The 20,441-nt window shown below is 44.5% G+C and overlaps 1 protein-coding gene across 2 annotated transcripts in view; it reads left to right on the top strand.

Annotated features, from left to right (window-relative positions):
* hipk2 (homeodomain interacting protein kinase 2) overlaps nt 1-20,441 on the top strand; it is a 68,332-nt gene that overhangs the window by 27,901 nt on the left and 19,990 nt on the right. For both annotated transcript variants that reach the window (XM_085461254.1, XM_085461253.1), the window contains exon 3: nt 20,173-20,296. In XM_085461254.1, coding sequence (XP_085317380.1) covers nt 20,173-20,296 — 124 coding nt within the window. The remainder of the gene's footprint in view (nt 1-20,172; nt 20,297-20,441) is intronic.

Below are 20,441 nucleotides of genomic sequence, written 5' to 3'. Positions count from 1 at the left end.
CAGCATGCTCCAGCACCATTCCCGCCTCTTTGCCCATTGTGAAGCTGGATGTGAGGAGTGCTATTTGCATTACAAGGTTCCTGCGGAGCAGAATAAAACGCAGACAGAGCTGTGAGCAAAACGAACACTCTCAGGGTGGCCCTGTGCTAATTGCGACCGGGGTGCATTTACTGATTATAGTTAAGTGGTCCAAAATGGTCCCCTGCTTTCTGTTCCATTGACCCACTCCCTCTCCTGGTGGACGCTGTCAATAGCAGGCTTGTTGAGATGCCTTTCCACTGAGGGAAGAAAACAAGGTCCAATCGTGCCTGTCTCCTTGCTTCATCTCCCAAAGCAGATGGGGGAGGGTGAGGGGAGGTTGCTGGGTTCAGAGGGAGAAAGTGCTGATTTTCAATCAGAGTTTAGAACAAGGTGATCAAAGGAGGGGGAATCTCATGAAGCTACTGGATGAGTTTTAAAAAAAAGTGACAGGTTGGGAAAATGTATTTTAAGTTCACGTCCAAATACCAAATTGATTCTGCAGCAGCGGCTAAAACGATTTTATTTAAATGTGAGCAATTACTGAAAAATCAGTTTTTTTAAATTTTCTGTGTCTTTTGTCTTTTTGTGACCATATGTGCAGCTCATTACTATTCACATCGCCTGCAATAAGATGCAAGTGTGGTCAAATGAAAATTAATGGAATGCAAAGTGGAATGTAAATGTTGCTGCAAAGGGAGGCAAGCTGAACATCGGTGAAAGATCCTGGATGGCTGCATGCACAGACGGGACTATGTCAGTGTTTTGCATTCCCCGTCTTCCCTGTTGCCTGCGTCGTAACAGGAGGCCCCGCAGTGGGAGAGCAGGCTTGGGGTGATATAACAGCCACTGGATCACACAGCCTTTGATCTCCCTCCTGGGTTTCTCTGTGTCCATGGGATAGTCTTTAGGCCTACTGATGAGGAGGTGGGAATCTAGTGCTGGCTCACTAACAGTTTTATCTGCACATCTTCAGCCTGAATGTCAGTTGGCTATGTCTGCGGAGTATTGGTGAACTTGTCTTCAGTTTTAATTATTCACATGCATGAATATAGGATAGTGCAACAGTCCAAATTCATTCCCCATCTCTCGATTGCTCTCCTTCGTACCCCGGGCTGACCGTAACAAATAGAAACTTTGAACCTAAACCAGAAAAACATTTATCTCTTTCGGTCTTACAGCTGCTCTGGTGCTTTACATAACCCCAACACAGTGATGTAATTCTCTTCCTCTGAATGCTGGTGTCAGAAACAGAGCTTTGTCCCTCTTGCAGTTCAGTCTGCCCCTGTGCCATAATCATGCCTGGCTTGATCTGATCCATTTTATGCAATTAAGTGATGTCACCCTTTTGGATTGCTAGCAAGGACTATATCACTGCAGCCCTAATTTCCCTAAAAGTAACAAATCCTCGAGGACCTGCGGTTTATTAAGGCTGTTATTTACATAGCTTACAGTTATATGAGGGGAGATATTAAAAGTCAGAAAATAACAAGCTCCATTACATAAACACAGAGAAGTAAGCGGGGTAGAAAAAAGTTACTTTTATTATTGGAGCTAGCAGAATTACAACATGCCAATTAGCGAGGTTTTTTTTTTTATGAGTTTGGCTTGCTGACATGAAGGGATTTGTTTGTGTGCATGTGTGTGCATGGCCTTGTGTAAAAAAAAGAGGTTAGCCTTGTGTGACTAATAACACACAACCTGTGCTTTTTGAGCCCAAATACTAACAAGACCACATAGCAACCAGAGGAAAAAAAACCCATGTTAGCTGGGTGGGATTTCTTTTGTTTGTGTGTGTGCCTGTGTGCTGTTTGCACTTCTGTATGCACATCTGTGTGTACACGCACAAACAAACATTCAACTGTTCTGGACGATTACATTTCCAGGGCACGGTCAGTCGATTGTATAGGTCCATGCATCCGTAATGTCTAAGGGAAGGGAACGCTTTCTGGCAAATGAATGCACCTGACCTACAAACAGACAAGGATCTGCTAAAAGCAGACAGACCAACGGGAGGACAGACAGACGGACTGTAAAGTTAGCCGATTGGTAAGAAACAGACAGTAAGACCTACAGACAGATAGAGGGCACAGTCTGGCTGCAGGGAGAGATGGGCCTTTTGAATGAACATTTAGGTTAGACAGACTGGGTGTCAGGCTTTGCCCTCAGACATATATCAAACATAGAACCAGCCATCCAGGACACATCACATAGCTCAAGGCCCCGATGTTGGTCCTCCTGACTGGGGCAGGCTCTCTGTCTTCCTCCCCTCACAGGGGGAGAGGTCTTTGGAAGTTTCCGTAGTTGCATAGCTCAGCTAGACCCATTCTGTGTTGCTTGTCGCCCATAACACACAACATACAATTATTTACAGACTTGAAGCACAGGCACTCCATTGGGTTTGTTCTCATTTCATAGCTGGCGTGACATTTTGGCAAACGTGTGACGGGAAATGAGCTTCGGTTTGTGTTTTCTGTGTCCCGTTCACCATTCGTGATGATAATGAGGGCGAAAAAGGCCAGAGGAGAGGGGTGGGGTCAGTATGCTAATAGTGGGTGTACATTTTGATGCTCCACTACCAGCATGGAGTGGTTTGGAGATATGGGCTATCATTCTCCTCCTCCTTTCCCCTCATTATCCCCTCGCGTCTTTCTCTATCTCTGTCCTCCCCCATCTCATGCTTACTGCTCTCATCCCTCTCTATGCCCTTCACCCCCCCACACACACACACATGCACTCATACTCCATCTCCCTCATGGTACTCCTCTTCTCCACCCCCCAAAATGCCCCTCTCCCGAATATGAGATACGTTTGCTTTCCTCCACCGAGGTGCAAGAGTGGGACGCGTGGCGTGCAAACTGCTGATGTGTTGGTTTCTGGGTAATTATAACATCCCTCAGTCTCCAAGAAAACTCTAAACTAATGTTTAATTTTCCTCTCCTGCTCAAAGGAAGCCCTCCTTTGTTATTGCCGTGGCAATTAGCTGAAGCCAAGGCCTAGGCATTTCCTGTGATTGTTGTGATTTGCATAGAGAGCGAATCAGCGAGTATGAAGACCCTATAGTACCTCTTTTTCCTCACCGCCGTATATACAGCCGCCCATTCCTCCCTTCCAATTGCTTTCCTTTGCTTCCCTCCTCTCTATCTGTCCCTCTTGCTGTGCTGCGTTTCCATCAGTGGCTCAGCACCTGACACGCCAACCCTGGTGTCTAATACCTCGGTACATCGTGACTGATTGGGAGGAATTGACTAACTGGAGGGCACAACACAGTGATTGTCTTTTTCTTCTCCAAAATGAAAGAGTCATCGGGTCACGTGTCTCTTTCCTTCTCGATCCCTAATGGTCAACCTCCAGCTTCAGCCAGCAGCTTCTAATTAACTGCCTGTTAGTAATGTAGCTGGTGGCATCCCTCTGAGGATGGCACTAATGGAAGTTGTTAATTGATGGTAGAAACATACTGCCTGTACGGTAGATGAAGATGTTACATATATGAGCCGGGCAGCTACGTGCATACAGGACACATGCACACGTTTAAAATTTGGTGCAGCGGCATGGAGGCTTGTGTGTAGTTAATAGGTTCATCATCAAAAAGCAAACAGCTAGATGTCAGTGACTCTGCTGTTTTTACATCCTTAGTGGTACCATTTACTAGCATTACTGCATCATGGCAGCTTTTGCATTTTTCTGATCTGGTCAGATAAGAAATAGATCCATCCTGACTGTTTGATTTCAGGGTGAATGCTGCTGCCGTGCTTTACGGGTCACTGCTCCGAATAATTCAGACTTGGTTTGTGTTTCTGAATTAGTAACGATGCCACATGGTTACCAAGTATTTTTATTTCTGTGGAGTTTAGTAGCTCAAAACTATCCTTAATGAACTACAATATTTTGGTTAATTTCAATAAAAGCCCCCACCCTCACCTCCACCCCTTTGCAGCTTTGCTGAGCTTTAGTTTCATTAGAGTACCTGAATGAATTTGCATTGCTTTATCAGCACCTGCCTCTGTGTCTATTCTTACTATAATAGTACCACTGTGTGATATGATATGCACATTTCCTACGCCACTTCTCTCATAGGCTCTCATCAGATTATTAGAACTGGTATTTTCCCTTTTGTGGGTTTAATGCTGAGAGCTGTGGCTTCAGGGAGCCTATTTAGTCATGAGAGCGATAGAAAGAACAAATGAGAGAAAGAGGGGTAGGCAGAGAACTAATGGTGAGATTGAGGGTAAGCTGCCGGGTCTGTTAAACCTGAGGAGTGGCTAATCCATGAGATGGTACTCTGCGCTCCTCTGCTCTGGCCTGGTGTGGCATGGTCGACAAGCGGGCACATCCAGGAACCCAAAAGTCAAACATAAATCTCCTGATCTATATTTCAAAGCTGTGAGGAAGTAGTGAGGAATTCGGTAATGAGCTCCCATCTTCCTTTTGGTAGCAGAAGACTCTCTTTGTGGAACTAATTGAAAGTGGCATGTGGAGCAACGGGAGCTCTTTAGGGGCTGCGCTGTGTTTCAAGGGAAAGATAAGCCTGCATGCCGCTGTGGCTTTTGTGTCACAGGTCTGAAATAAACAGGTCTCTTAGAGGAAGAGTGATGCACTTTATGGCTATCAGTGTGTGTGTGTGTGTGTGTGTGTGTGTGTGTGTGTGTGTGTGTGTGTGTCGGGTGCGTTGTGTTTTTGTGCCATCGGGTTGTCTACAACAACCCGTGTCCATTGCTTAAATTCCACCCCCTACATTCTGCATCTTTGCTCTTTCTCCTCTTAATAAATCTAGTTTTCTGTGTCAGCTCATCAGAGATGGGGTGTGTCTGTGTGCGCGCGTGTGTGTGCACGCACATTTTCACAGACAACCAATTGTTATTTGGGCTCTCTGAGCACAGTGGAGGAGCAGCTCTGATGGGAGAGGGGCTTTCTTTATTACAAATATGGAAATTGGCCCAAGACGTGTGCAGTTGCACTGATATACTGCCTGGCATTTGGTGAAATAATGAAACGCGCCGCGGCCCCTAGTATTTATGGACACATAAGTAAATTCACATATGACTGCAGACATGCAAATACTAACATGCATATTAGTGCACATAGTGAGTTGTCCGCATACATAAGCATTTTTTGTTTGTTTGTGTCTAATTGCAGCCTTCTTAGCAATTTGCTTTTGTGCTTGCACATCTGGAGCAGAGAGCTGTCCGCTCAGATGCTCTCACCAGGGTCCTGCTTTTTGTTTTTAAAATTTTCTGTGAGCCTTCACAACAATTTATTACATTATATGGTCACTTTCATATAATGACTATTGTTGTTGTTCACTGGCAAAAGCCTCACAGTCACAGATGTTATTAGATTATGTTTGTTTTTACCTCCGATGCACCTTTGAAAGAAACAGGAGCATCAAATGACATTCAGTAATAGCTAAACTTGAAAAGATCTCATTAGTGTGCCAGCAGCTTTTTATCATCTTTATCCAGTGTTGCCGCGGCCTCGGTCACTTCTGTCTGACCTTGTCATGTTTCCTGCGAGTTTGCTGATGGAACCAAAAGTAGGACAGTTTTATCCTGCAGCGCAGTTTTAAGTTCTGAGGCGGGGGTGAGAGCAGGATAGGGTCTGTTTTGGGGTGACCATGAGGAGAGAGGAAAGGGTGGAGATGGTGAAAGTCTGCCAGGGAGTTAGAAAACAGCCCAGTGCCCAGCTGTGAAGCTCCCCCAGGGGCTTTGGGAGGCTGTGGAATGTGGCTGATGTGAGTCTGGTTTGTGCTGGAGATAGCAAAGGCCTGGGGCATGCAGCTGTGAGTCGTAATGTCTGGTAGAAGGGTGCGTGCATGCCCATACCATCTTCTTAAAAGGAAGGACGCCGCAAGATTATTTGCGGATGTGTTCATGTCTTCGTTTCTCTGCGCATATGTCACCTCGCGGGTATGTTTGTATTTATATATGCAGTGTTTATGACCCTCTACTGGCCAACGCTGAGGCCCCATCTCTGGGAAATGCACAACAGTCAGACTCATTTCCTGTTTAAGGGTTCAGGTCACACTCTTGTGCCTCACTCACTGGAGACGTCTGGAATGTGAGACAGGACCAGATTACGACACGCTACCTCCCTCAAGGATTGGTTGGTTTGCCCGTCAGAAAGCAGCTTTGTTCCGAGAGAACATTTCAGGAGGAGACGACAGCTCGCTTTTGTTCTGGAGATTTCCTGTCCTGTCCTGGGCAAAGGGTCGGTTAAAGTGCACGGAGGAGGACCACTCCCTTGTCACTCCCTCCTTTTTTCCCGCCACGCGACCAATCGCGGCGTCTCATGTGTCTGGGGGAAGCGGTCTTATTGGCTGTGCTGGGAGGGTGTCTGGGAGGTCAGAGCTGTGTTCATTTCACACTGTGTCCATTTGGACTAATTCCAGCAGCACCTTCACGGTGCTCACTGAGAGAGCAGGGAAAGAAAGTTGGTAGGGAGAAGGGCACGAAAGAAAGAGAAGAAAAGACCGTTTCTTCCTTTCTTTGTGTGTCAAACAATTTGTAAATACATCATGTTAAACACTAGTTTAAAATTCACATAGAGTCCAGCACGCTCCTCCAGTGCTGCTCCTCCACAGTTCACTCTTGTATTGTTACCTCCAACTCTACAACAAAAGGAAATGTTCGGAGCCAGAATTCCTTTGTTGTGCATGTGTGTGTGCTAACTGAGAGGGGACGGTCATCCCTCTAGGCAAGGTAAGGTAAGACAGGAAAACACCTGGTTAGGAAAGGCAGTCATCAGTTATATAGGTGTCACGGGACGTGCATATTTGGGTGGAATGTTTCAGAAGGGGGGAAAAGCCATCTCTGTCTTGTCATGCATCGTGAAAAAGACATTAAAGCAACAATTTTCAGTGTGAGGTGGTTTGAAACTTTATTGTTTGACTTGTAAATGTGGATTTTCCCCTAGTATGTATCAGTATAAGTCGCTTTCTTTGATGAAAAGATAATATGTGCAAATTATGTTTAAGGGTAATTTGCTTGTTTACTTAGTCACCGGCTCAGCTTCTTTATAATATAAACTTCCTTGCGTAAATCATGTCTGTGTTTGGCTGTCGCAGAGATTATTATGAAAGAAATAATCAACTAATGTTATTATCTAGTTGTATATTGTCATTTATCAAGAAAATTGTTACTTCTAATAGTTCCAGCTGCTCTATTTTTTCGGATTTGCTACCTTGATAATGAAACTGATTGCTCAAGTTATCATTAGTAATTGTCATGTGTGTTAATACCAACTGTAAAGCCACAACACTGATTCCTCGGATTACTCATTTCTGTCGTTTTCCTTCTTGACACATAAACATATCTTAGATATTCATGCTCTGCTCAGGCGGGGGCGTAGCGCTGAGATAGCGCAGTCCGAGTTTCATCCAGATTACTGAAGCTGGAATGAAATCTGTCTGCTGCCGTTTTGAGTGAGGCCATGGGCAGCAGAAATAATGTCATTTTGTCCCTAATAATTGAATCTTCAAGTATAGCTACATGAAAAGGATAACGCTGTATTGATTTTTGCCGTGCAGCGATTGTTTTCCTTCGATAGACAATGTATGGCATATTAAACGCTGAGCATGCCTTCATTGTTTGTCATAGTCCTATAGGGGTGGGAGAAATTAACACTCTCTTTATGGCAAAGGGAAGGAAAAACAATCCAGGAGTATTGTCATTGAAAGGTGATTAACTGTGACTATACTTACAAATGACTGCAGGGCGCTGCTGCTTGGCCAAATTAATTACCTGTCATTGTGACTGATTGTTTTTGAAGACGGCTCTTCGTATTGTTGCCGGCTGTATCGAAAGAGTCGGCACTGCATTTTCACCAGACTGTAAGAACACAAATACAAACACCGGTGATCAAAGGCAAAATTACAGTAAATGGTGTGTTCCTATTTACTTTGACTTTTTTTTTGTTGGTGGGAAAAGAAAATCTATTTGTTGTGTCTTAGAGGAGCGTTGCTTAGATTGAATGAACATCAGAGACTTTTTTTGGACTATCGTTTTAATGCGGTGCGCAGCGACGTGCAGCGTGCCACAAAATTTGATGACAGTGTGCCAAAGCTTCAGAGAGAGAAAGCATCTTCACTTACACGACTTCCGAGGCTGATCTTTGCACAAGAAACTGTATCTCTCATTGTCAAGTATGCAAAAGCACTAAAATATCCGTCTCCTTCCATTTGTCCTAGTGAGGAGGCTGATTTGTGACGAGGCTACAAGGGAGCAGCCTATTTGTCCAAATTCCTCCATAAAGCCTTAATAATCCTGCTGTTGTTTCTCTATGTGATGACATTTCTAATTCTTGTCAGGGAAGAATGCAGCGTGACAAACTGTGTTAAGAGTGTGTGAAGACACAGCAGACAGGCAGGACGCTGGGGCACATAGAGGGACATGAGTCGTGCAATCACAGGAGGGATGGCTCGTGATCGACAAAGGCTTCACCTTTCCCATCGGATGCTCTAGAGGACAACCATGCGTGTTTAGGGATGTGTGAATATTCCTGCATGATTATGTGATTGCTGTCATGCATGTGTGATGTTAATTGTTGCAGAAAGGCTCAGGGGGGTCAGTCTTTGTATTGGATTAAGGCCTGACCACATCTGGGTGACAATCTGGATCAGCCGCTGTCAGTCTGTTCCATCCACTCTCTAATTAACCATAAGCCCGCTGCACTCTCGGGACCCTACTGAAACACACATGCACCACAGAGTAGCACTCTCCACAGAAAGATGGCGAGGGATGCAGTGGAGCAGACAGATCGAAGGAGTGCTGTAAGCCAGGGGAAGATTATCCAGGAGGACTCTCCTTGTGTTAAATTTTAGAGAGAGATGGGGAGCTGCTCTCTTCTATAGAACGTGCGTGAGGTTTAGTTACTGCTCTGTGCAGCCCTGTAGCTCGTGGTGAGGCAGTGCAGCCTTGGGCACCGAGAATTCATGTCACACACAGCAAAATTTGATTAGGCAGGAGATGGTATTACTGCCTGACCTGGTAGGAGGAAGGAAGAGGTTAGTCAAACAAGGGACGGCGATAGAGAGAGGGAGGGGTGAAGGATTGAAAAGAGGTCTGGGCGGAGGTAGAGAAAGGGAGCTCATGTACTGTAGCGTACATGCCCCGCACAAGCCCGGGTGGGGGTAAGGCAGAGGGGGATTTTTCAGTCTGCCTTGCAAATTTCTCCCCATGCTCTCTTTCACTTGCCCCAGAAATAAGAACCCAGTCAAGCAGAGCAACGTGTATGATTGAAACTGCGTACGTGCGTGTGTGTTCGCCTCTGTGTTTGTGTGTGGCAGGTAGACATATGTCATTACGACGGGTGCACGGCACCCCTGTGGCTCCTAGCTATATGTTCCCAGGAACCACATTTCAAATGGATTTTGGGCGTCTGTTGTTTTATGACATATCCAGTATGCACGGCTCCACTAGCCAGCCACATTGACTCTGCCCTCTCTTTCTCGCTCCCTATCTCTTAATCTCTGTCTTAGTTACCCTAAATCAACAGAATGGGACATATTGATGCAAAGCCTTACAGTTTCTTGCTCTAAACCGTATTGGACGGGAGCAACTGATGGAGAAACAAATGGCAATAACGCAGACAAGAGAAAACAGACAAAACCGCAAGTGAAAGAGGGAGACAGTCAGTCAAGCAAGCAGATGAGACTGTGTTTGCCTTGGCCGGCGGTTTACATAACTGTCTTGCTGTGTGTTTCAACTGAAAGGCTCCAGCGCAATATTATTATATGATATACGGTATATTTTCCGTTTTCGCCTGGGCTCTGGGCTGTCCTGTTGTGGCTTGCACTCTGCTGGATGAATTCTCGGACTTTTCTTCTGATTGCATGCCAGCGTCAGATGGAGCTGAGAAAGAGGTTTAATTCTAGCTGCCTGAATCTCCTGTACACTCCAATTTGCTGAAGTGATCAAGCTTGGGTTTAAGCATCTCGCAGCCATGAGCAGACGCAATCTCATCTGCCTGACTCACCCCATGCACCCGTCTGCACAGTGTGTCTCGCTGCCCGTTATGCTGCTTTCCTGTCTGTTGTTGTGAATGTTTCACCCACGGTGACAAATGTGCCAGCTGTTTAAACTTGTTGACTGAGCGACTGCGGTTCGGTCTGTCTGCTTTTCTGCTCTCTGTTCGGTTTTGTCCGCTCATAGTAAGCTCACGCTTTTCCTCTGGGTTTGATAATGGTGACTAACAGAGTATGAGGACGCTCTAGCATCTTTCTGAAGGGTCAGCGGTGGCATTTTAATACTTTCCAAGAATCGTGTCTCACTCATTTTTAGGTTATTGTTCAGAGAATCAAACTAAATTTATATTTACATGGAAACTTGAGCTTGTGCCTCCAGGTTGGGTCAGTGTGAGGCCAGTGGCTACTAGACTGGCCTAATAATGTCGGACTGTCATTGCGCTACTCTAATAGGCACAGAGAGACTTGAGGCTCCCTTTTGGCATCCCCTGAATCTTCTCTCCAGGCTGTCTGTACAGACAGCACCACTGTATGACAGATACCCATCATTTACTGATGGCAAATTTTTCCCGGCACTCCTTCCTTTGACGAGACAGGCAGAGGGACAGAATATGTGTGCATATGTAGGTGTGTGGGTGGGTGCTGATCGAGAGGGCATCCATCTTCCATTGTTGTGCCCACCCCGCCCGATCCATCTTTCATTCCTTCATCTCTTTTCTGTCATTTATCCCCCTCCCCCTGTCTCCATCCTTGCTGAAGGAGGTCTGTCCCTTTGACCCCTGTATCAGGCAGTGAGGGGCGGAGTATAGAGGGTACTGCCGAGAGCCCCTGAGAGCACAATCATTGCAGGTGAATATGAGATGCATTACTGATAGGAGCAGCTGTGTGCTGGAGAATAATAATAACCACAGGAAAGAGGTAATTACCAACTGAGAACGATGAAGCAGCGCATAGATGTTGAACTGAACAACAGAGCTGCGCTGTAGTTGCAGTCATTGTGTTTTGTTTTTGCACATGTTGGGCTTTCTAATAAAAAGCGAGACAAGAAGGAGCAAGGGCAGGTGAGAAATGGGACTGTACCGCCTTTCCTAATAGGAGGAGTTGCCATAGCAGCAAATGTATTACGAGGACACTAAAATATGTTTGCTGTTCTGTTATTTAACACTAGATCTGATATGTTATCTAATACTGCTGTGAATACAATGATTTGATAACAAGCCTGTATGTAATGACAAAGGTTCATGCAACGTGACAGAATGCGGCATATCCTGTGTGCTAATATTGACTGTGCCATGCTGCGACAATGTGCCATGTGTGCCACAGTGACAGGGGTGGCTCTCTGCCCACTGAATATTTCACTATATAAAATGCCTCAAACAGGAGGGAGGAGCTGTATGTGAAACGGTGAGACTTGGTAAAGGATAAATGTATAATGTGTAAATGCTATGCTAACTCTTTGTTAGAGTTTCGAGGCTGCTGAGCTGAACCGTGCTCCAGATTGTGTTGAATCAGCACACGCCCAGCTATCACGCATAGTTTATATTGGCCCGCTTTGATGCATTTGGAGCTCTGTAATCACAATTTCTGTAGGAGCTGAGTTGTTGTTAATATGTTTCTGAACATTTGCCTTTTTCTTTCTGCATTATCGTCACAGTGCCATGCTTTTGAGCGACTGCTTCTTTTGATGTCGATCCCTCGCTTTGCATGAAACATCCTCTCTCCGACTTTCCTTCCATACGCGTTTGTTTGCCTTGTTGCAGTGCATTGCTGGACTCACAGGAAATGCTAATATTTTAACACCTAAAACAGTGACAGCCTTGTCAGCGCTTTTGCTGTGCCTTTTTCTGGGAGTAGGGGAAAGAAAAAAGAGCGAGAAAGAGCCCTGTTTTCAAGACCTTGAACACCAGGAATGTCGCCCCTGCTTAGAGAGCAAGACAACATCTCTCAAGGACTCTGTAAAAAAAAGTTTGCCTTGTCCAGATATCCCCCTCCCGTTTCTGCCTCTCAACCACCTGGAACGCGCAAGCTCTAAATTTAAATGCGATCTGCAGTCCCTGCCTGCATAAAAGCAAATTTACACAATCTTTGCATCTCACGATTGGCTTGTGCACTGTACAGCAATTCCTAATGTAATGGGAGCAGGCGGTTTGTGAGGTGTAGTGTACTGTATATGTGTGTGTGTGTGTGTGAGTTGGAGCCACAGGTGCACGGCAGGGGGTGTAACTCCGCACATTGATTTCACAGCCAGCGACCACCATGCAATATATCTGGGAAAGTGTTTCTCTATGGTGCACCTTCAAAGAGGCTGTGGAGGAACCTTTGAGGGCATGAATATGTAGATGAATACCCAGGGGAAGGAAGGGAGTCATTCACAGCACCAACCCGAGCCTTTTACATTAAGCAAGGGCAAAGCGTGGGATGGGGGGAAAGGAAGAGAGGGGAGGAAAGGGGAAGAATTGAAGGGGATAAAGTGGAGAAAAGTCAATGGCAGGCTTTTTTCTCATGAAGTGCTTTTTCCTGTTTGCACTGGGCAGCTATCTCCGTCCCCTACCATCACTTTTTCATAACTGTGCTTTCAACCAGCATACGATTAAACTGGCTATGTTTGCTACTGTACTTTTTTACTTTGATGATGCCTTCTGCTCTTTACCTATTACCGCCGGGCTATTCAAGAGAATGTGGTTACATAAGAGCCGATGACGAAGTCTTTGAGATGTAAAGGAAAAGATCAAACCCATTACCAAAGACTGGCTGACTTGTGTGTTTGTGTGTGTCTGTGTGTGTTCTACATTTGTGCCTATGTAAATGCTGTCTGGTTCCGGGGATCCATCAGTCTCCCTTGTGGAGCCAAGCTAAGGGAAGGTCAGCCTGATGGATACATCCTGACATCCACACACCCTGTGATGTCAACTGTGTGCGTGTATCTGTGTGAGCGCATCCGTGTGTGTGTGTGTGTGCGTGTGTGTAGGCTGGCAGGCCAGCCAAGTGCAGGCACTGTTCAGCAGAGCAGAGGGCGGACAGGCGAGTGGGGAGGGGAGCACTTCCCTGGCCTCGGCGCCCTAGTTTGAGGGTTTTAATGCAGTGTCTGTGTCTATGCGTGTTTGTTTCGGGGCTGAGGGGGGCAGGGTGCTACTGGCAGTGGCGTGGTAGGGATGGTAAGTAAGGGGGGTGTGAGGTGAGGTGTAGGGATTGGGTGGGTTGGCACAGGACTGGGTGAAAGGGCTGAGGTGAAGGAGGTGGGCTGGGGTGGCAGAAGAAAGGCGCCATTCATGAGTCGTGCCATCTCTGGCTCCTAACGGGGCTGAGGCTCATCAATGACCAGGCCAGCTGGGAGGATGTCAGTATGCATACACTCTCTCTCTCTCTCCCACCCTCCTTCTTTCTTTTGTCAAGGCCCAGTGCTGTCAGAGACTCTAGCCAGAACACTGAGGCCTCTCATGCACTTGGGTCCCCATTCAAATCCACCGAGAGCCTCTAGCTAACCGGTGTTTTGTACACGTCTACACTGTATTTGACATGTATGGCCTGGTGCACTCTGGTGGAAGAAGCTCACCGGCATCCCCAAAGAGGCACTGCATGTTGTAGCCTGACCAGCTGGAGATGAGCTGGGTGAGGTGGAGCTTAAGGTCGAAAAAACTGCTAACGCCAACTGAGTGTAGCAGGCTTTAGAAGGTGTGTCCAAACCACAACTGAGGTGTTTGGATGCATAAAGAATGTACAGTAGTTTTAGTCACACTACAGATGGCAAAGTGGAATTTCTTTGGCTTCATCATCAGGTTTACATTTTGTTCCAATGATATAACCTGTATAGATGACAGGAGACGGGAGAGTTAATGAGTTTTCATCTGATATTTACGACCAAATACCAGGAAAACTGCAGTTCTTATTAGTCTCAGCTGCTGGCTTTGTGTGTGTTTTGTGCTTATCAGCAAAAGTCAGCATGCTAATGTAGTTGGCCAAGATGACGCACATGATACATTAAACCAAGTAAAAAAACAGCATCTTAGTATACTGTCAGTAACAGCACTTTACTCTGAAATCTGATAACTCGGCTCGCAGTTTATAGTATGTCTGAGTTTTTATCTCACAAGGGAACAATGACACACAAAACAGTAGATCTAAAAAGCATTACAGCTATATATATATATATATATATATATATATATATATATATATATATATGTATATTTAAATATATATATATTTATTTTATTTTATTTTTTTTTTTAAGGACTGTAATTAAGTCTTGAAACTTTTCAATATTTTGATAACCAACGATTCAGAAACCGAGACTGCGACCACAAACCACCTGGCTGCTCGTGCCCTGTTTTACCTACAGCAGAGATGAAGAAGCCATCCTGTTTAGCATGAAAAACTGAAATGATCCTGTACGCATGAATTGTCATATCTTGTGTACTTAAGAAAGGGGGACAGGAAAGAAGCGAGGCTTGCGAGCTGTGCATATGTGTGTGCTGTTTATCACTGCCAGGGAAAGGCCTGCATCAGCAGCAGCTGTGGGGCGCTTTGCATGCAATGGCAAGACATGCATTGGAAGGGGGAGATTTGCATTTGTGGTTTCATATCATGAGCAACAATGTTACTCCCTCTCACTCTTCCTTCCTCCCCTGCGCTGTCTTTCTTTGTTTCTCTGCGTTTCGCTGATCTGGAGGAGCTTTCTGTGAGAAGCACAGGGGCACTGAGAACAGCATAAGTAGAGCAGTGGAGCAAAGCTGAGAAGGTTCAAGCTGAAATGGATCCAATTCTTTCAGTCAGACACAGAAATAAAAAAAAAAAGCTTCACGTGTATACAAGAAAGCAATCACTTGTTGAAGCTAATATTGCATTAAAATCAGCGACAGACACCCTATTGAGCCAAAATCACTAAAAGTTGTAAAAGAAAACAAAGGGTGAAGCTGAAGGTCCTGTGGTCTGCATCTGTCCAGTAGAGTCGCAGTGATTTAGGGGACCATCAGATGAAAGGCTTTCCTGTGTCTTTCATCTTCACGTGCATTTTGAAGGGTAGAATTTCCTCAAAAGCAGCCTTTATTGTGTGAGTAACCTCCCCTCTTTTTGAAGCTTGTAGTGGCTCATATTTCCGGTCGCTCAGATTTAAATGACTTTTATTTTTTCTTGTGGAAAAATCATATTCATGCAAATCAGGTGCTATATGTTTGGGGGTTTTGTGTAGGAATATGTGAATCCTATTTAGATGACAAATGCACCACAGAACTGCCTGTTTGTTGGTTTCATTATGCTGTGAAAAAAAATGCACAGGTAATATTAATGTCACAGCGCTGCCTGCTTCTATTATCGACATCTGCGCTGACAGCATGATAAGCTAAGAGCTGATGATGCTGGGATGTAAACAGAGTGGAATTCTTGACAAACATCTGTTTTTTGTTCCGTGTTTGTCAAACAGTTTTGCGATGATATAGTTTTAAGGTCATTTGATGTGAAAACTCAAAACTGCCCCATACTTGAAACTTTGCTGTAAAGTAGGAGGCACTTTTGATTTCCTTGCAGAGTTTGTACAAGCTTTTGTTTTTGCTGGGGCCAAAGGGGATGCAGAAAGGTCAGTTCTAACACTTTTTGGGGTATCCTTGCCACCCTCTCCAGCGGTGTATGCTTTTTAGGGCTGCCACGATTTGTCGACTAGTCACGATTACGTCGACTATCAAAATCGTCGACGACTGATTTAATAGTCGACGTGTCGTTTGAAGCTTTGTAAGATCGCAAAAGACGCAGGAATAATAGCAGGATTTAAGAGTGTAATAACGGACTGAAACAGAAGATGGCAGCACAGCATGTACAAGGATGCCAGCTGCCGTTAAACCCCGAAGAAGAAGAAGCAGCTGTGTCCCAGAATTCATAGCGCGGCCCAGCTTAGTTTCCAACAATGGCGGTAGCTAGTTAGTTTTAATATTACTCTTATTATTCTTTCTGGGTCACAAAATAAACGTTTAACATATTTTCAGGCGAGAATGTAGCTGTGTAAACCTCAAATATCTGCTCAGTTTATCAGGACACCACATATTTTCAAAAGCGCTCCGACGTTTTCGGAGACGTCTGTTACCCACTAGCTCGATAGCTAGCCGGGGGCTAGGTCACTAGCGCCGTGAGAACACCGGACTCCCCGCAAATTGTTTTCAAACCCACCGCCGTCTTTCGGGACTCAGGTTAAATATATATGAGTCACTTAGATAAATTAAAAATGTTATTGTTTGGCTTTTTTTTAGTATTTTATTTGTTCCTGAGTAAATCGGTTTGGCTGAGATTAAAGTTATAGTTTTTACACAGCTGAATAAAGTCAAGCAGACAGCTGATTATCAGAAGTGTGAGATGCTGGAGAATTTACTCCGGTGTCCTGTTATATTTTAGATAGCAAGGAGTTTATTAAACTTCACCGAAACAATCTGCAAATTTCATTAAAATTGAATAAACTATCATCTTGCCTTTATTTTTAGTTAGCACCTTAAAAGCTTAAAGCTGTAAGCTAATGATAGTTATATAAGAGCAGATGCTGCTGGTGCAATAAGCTGTACGTTTTATGTCCAGTGGATGATGATCTGATTAGTCGACTAATCGCATAAATAATCGGTGACTAGTCGACTATCAAAATAATCGTTTGTGGCAGCCCTAATGCTTTTACATATATGTCAGCAGTTGTTAGTCCCCCTCCCTAGGGTTGCCAACTCCCTGAAAAATAAATAAGGGACACCTCGTGGCCAGGGCCGGGCGACCCAATTGTCTTCACCCTTCCCAGTGTGGTGAATTTTCTAGCTCTTTTTTTGTGTGTGAAATTATTTTTTTAACCATTTCACTTGAATTTGATTTAAGTAGATGTGTATTCTTTGTGATATGAACACATGTGAAACAAATGATCATTTAGCCATTTATTTTTAGCTCAAAATGACAACATTAACACAATAAAACAGGTCTCCTTCTTAAACAGAAGCCTGTCATGCTTAATTTTTGAGAATATAAGTAAATCTTTCTTTAAAAGAACTCTGTCCTGCTTAACTTAAAATAATAGAAAACAATAGAAAGAAAAACATTCTTGTAACAGTGCACATTTAGTGCATTTAGTACAATTGGCTTCAGCTGAGGTATTATTTCAGCTTTTCTAATGCTAATCAGCTGCTCCTGTTTGTAAACCCGCTTGTTCCCATGATTACGCATCTTAACTCATCATCATTATTCATCTATGTATTACTTTTATGTATTAGTCATCTATTTGTTGTAATCATCTATCCTTGCAGTTGTTTATTACACAAAATAAATTATATTATCACACTTCTGGCCACATAGCGCTGCACATGCCCATATTAACTTTTTCCAGCCAGGTGTTTTCCTTTTCCCATTTTTCCCTTTCTCTGAACAAACATTGCTGCTCTAATGCTGGGCTTACACTGTGCGGTTTTAGGCCCATTTTGAGCCGATTTTTGAGTGATCGGACCGATTTTGGCCTTCATCGTGCCTCGTGTAGTATACGTGGGGTAACGAGAAGTGATTAACACCTCACGACCAGCTCCCGATCATCAATCGCTCGTGAGGGTGTCACCACAGGCGCTCACACTGCTCACGCGCAAACGTAAACGTTGGTGAAAAAGACGGCGCAGCACGGCTGTGCAGCGTGTGATCTGGACACAAGCGATGGAGGCACAACTTGTAGAACTTTGGAAAGCTCATCCGAGCCTTTTCGATGTGGCATCACAAAATTATCATGACCACAACAACTGTGAAAATAGTTGGATTTACACTGCTGCTCAATCACAGCTGCCTGATCATGTTTTTCATTAGCAATTTAGCAAAGTTGATGGTAGTGGTGTGTCTGTGTGAGTGAAAGACAGAGAGAGCGAGCGACAGATTTTCTGTTATAACCTTCATTTTATGGAGGCACAGTGTGAGCACTCAGGTCGCATCAGAGCATCGGGCCGTATAGTGTGAGACCTGCATCGTGACCTATGAACGTCTAACCCCTGCGAGTCAATCGTGCAGTTTGAGCAGGAGCTGAATAACGTGACTGAAAAAATCGCACAGTGTCTGCCCAGCTTTAGGTGTACTGTCATCCGAGACTTGCACCGCAGAGTCGGCGTTTGTTCCCCTGTTGGCCATGCTTCTTGTTGTGGTCATTTGTTGTCTTCCGGTATTTTCTCCGCAAGCGACCTTTCCTCGACCAATGAGATGAGCGGTAATCTGAATTGTCATACTCGAATTGTCATAAGTGTGCTGTCAGCTCATTGGTCACAAAGCAGGAGAGGGGCTGGGAATTATGTTTTCAAACAAAGTGTTAATTCCATAAACATTTATAGACTACTTTTGATTCTCACTGTATTACGGGACAAAGTGCGTCGCTTATTAGCTCAATACGGGACGTGTACTTTTGTTTCGAAATACGGGACGATTCCGTATTTTAAGGGACGGTTGGCAACCCTATGTGTAATGCTGCCCTAAGATACTGTTACTAGAGTGTTGTCTTGGTGTCTGTTCCACTGCTGCCCTTAAGACCCCAATAACCACTGTCTGTGACAGGAGTTCTTCACTGAGCAAAGCGCCGCCTCCCCTTTTGCTTCATTTTTGCCTGTGCCTCTGTGGAACTCTGTCTTCCTCTTGCTCCTATTTGCTGCAGTATCTCATTGTCTGTCCCTGTGGTGCCTTCTGCCTCTATACATTAGCCGTATCTGAGTGTACAATGAATCGCCTGTGCCCTCTTTTCATTTCACCCCTCATCAGCGAGCAATGAATAGGGAGCAGGGGGGCTACAGTTGGAAATTTGCTTTTAAGTATGCGAGGTATGCTCATTCATTCTCTTCCAAACCCCCTGGCTGCCCTCAGACCACTCGCCCATTGGCCCCCTACCGTTCTATGAAGTCCTATAACGTACCCCGTGCTGTTTTCCGCATTCTCTGTTTCCCTGGTTTGTTCACTTCCAGCGGGCCCAAGGCCAGACCCCCTCATTTTACTCTCCGTGACCAAAAATCTCTGAGGGCAGGCTAGTTACCATGGTCACAGCAATCATCAGTATGGATTTGAAACTTTCCAGGATCCGCCTCGAGCTCCTGTGAACTGTGTGTGTGAGCTGTTAATGTGCTGTTAATGAATGAATTTAAATTTTCCTATTTCAGCTTAAATTTGTTATTCGGAGCTAAGTGGTTACATCTTACCAATAGATAACATGTTAGACCAGAGACACTCCCCACCACCCCATCCCCCAACCTGCATGGTGATGACAGCCAGAGAACCTCTTGAAAGTGCTTTGGATTGTTAGCGAGCAGAAACAGTGTGTTCTTGGTTATTTTAAGCCCCATCAGAGACGTGAGCTCACAAGAAGTGTATTAGTCTTTCTGACAGGACATAAAACGTGTTGAATGAAATTTGGGAATTGTTTGGGACTGCAGTGGTGCTCAAATACCTAAAACAATATTTCTTCCTTTTTATCAAATCATAGCATTTATCTCCTTTAGAATTCCTACTTTTTTCTCTGTGTTTTCCTACAAACAGGAAAAGCCTCTTTGGAAATTAATTACTGGCATTTTTAACTGTACTGTAACTTAATTGAATAATTCCTTGGTCTGGTTACTATTTATATTGGTTTTATTGTTCATGTCCGTCCATCCATCTGTTTTTCATCTAATTGCTCATGCTATAGTTGCCTAATTCTCACTTTGGATTGTGAAACTTCAACTAAAATACTACTCTACTGCTCCTCAGTGTCTGAGTAGCAGAGATGGGGTTCAGTGAGTGGCGCTCGTGCACGGTTATCAATCAGTTTTGTGTCTGCAAGGTGCTACTTTGGAGGAGCTTAAACAAGAGATATGAAAAAAGGGACACCCTGCTGACTTTAGAAAAATAAATCTCAAGGCTGTGCTGAGAGATCAATGTTAAGACAACAAAAGAGCCTGCAGACATTGAATTCAACGTCTTGGTGTGGAACTGTAGGTTGCGTGCATAAATCCGGACTTGGTTTCGGTTTTGGAAATCGACCTTCAAGTTGTTACCTCATGTTCCCTCCAACATATGCAATGTTGAGTATTTAATCGTTAACCTGTGTATATTAGAGTCTGCTGCTCTCAGATGAAATGTGAAGAGAAAGATCCTCACAAGCTTCTTCTTTTACACATGATTTTAAAATTTGGTTTAAGCGAAGTCACAACCTAACCTCTGACTGGGCGATATGTTTTCTCTGTCCACAGAGCTCCAGAGATCATCTTGGGTCTGCCTTTCTGTGAGGCCATAGACATGTGGTCCCTGGGCTGTGTGATAGCTGAGCTCTTCCTGGGATGGCCCCTCTACCCCGGAGCCTCAGAGTACGATCAGGTAACGTATGATTTGAACTTATGAACCGCTGATGATTGTGCATTGAGTGCTTATACACCCATAGATTAATATGCTGTTATTTCTGCATGTGCATGAATGAGAATTGTGCGTGTCTGTGCTCTCTCTTCATGAATGTGGACTGAAT

Source organism: Copadichromis virginalis, linkage group LG7 (assembly GCF_057382275.1).
Source record: "Copadichromis virginalis isolate Kocher_CV1m ecotype Utaka linkage group LG7, C_Virginalis_male_GT1.1, whole genome shotgun sequence".
Taxonomy (NCBI): Eukaryota; Metazoa; Chordata; class Actinopteri; order Cichliformes; family Cichlidae; genus Copadichromis; species Copadichromis virginalis.
The sequence above is the reverse complement of the archived record's forward strand: the minus strand, read 5'-3'. Positions and strand labels throughout refer to the sequence as shown.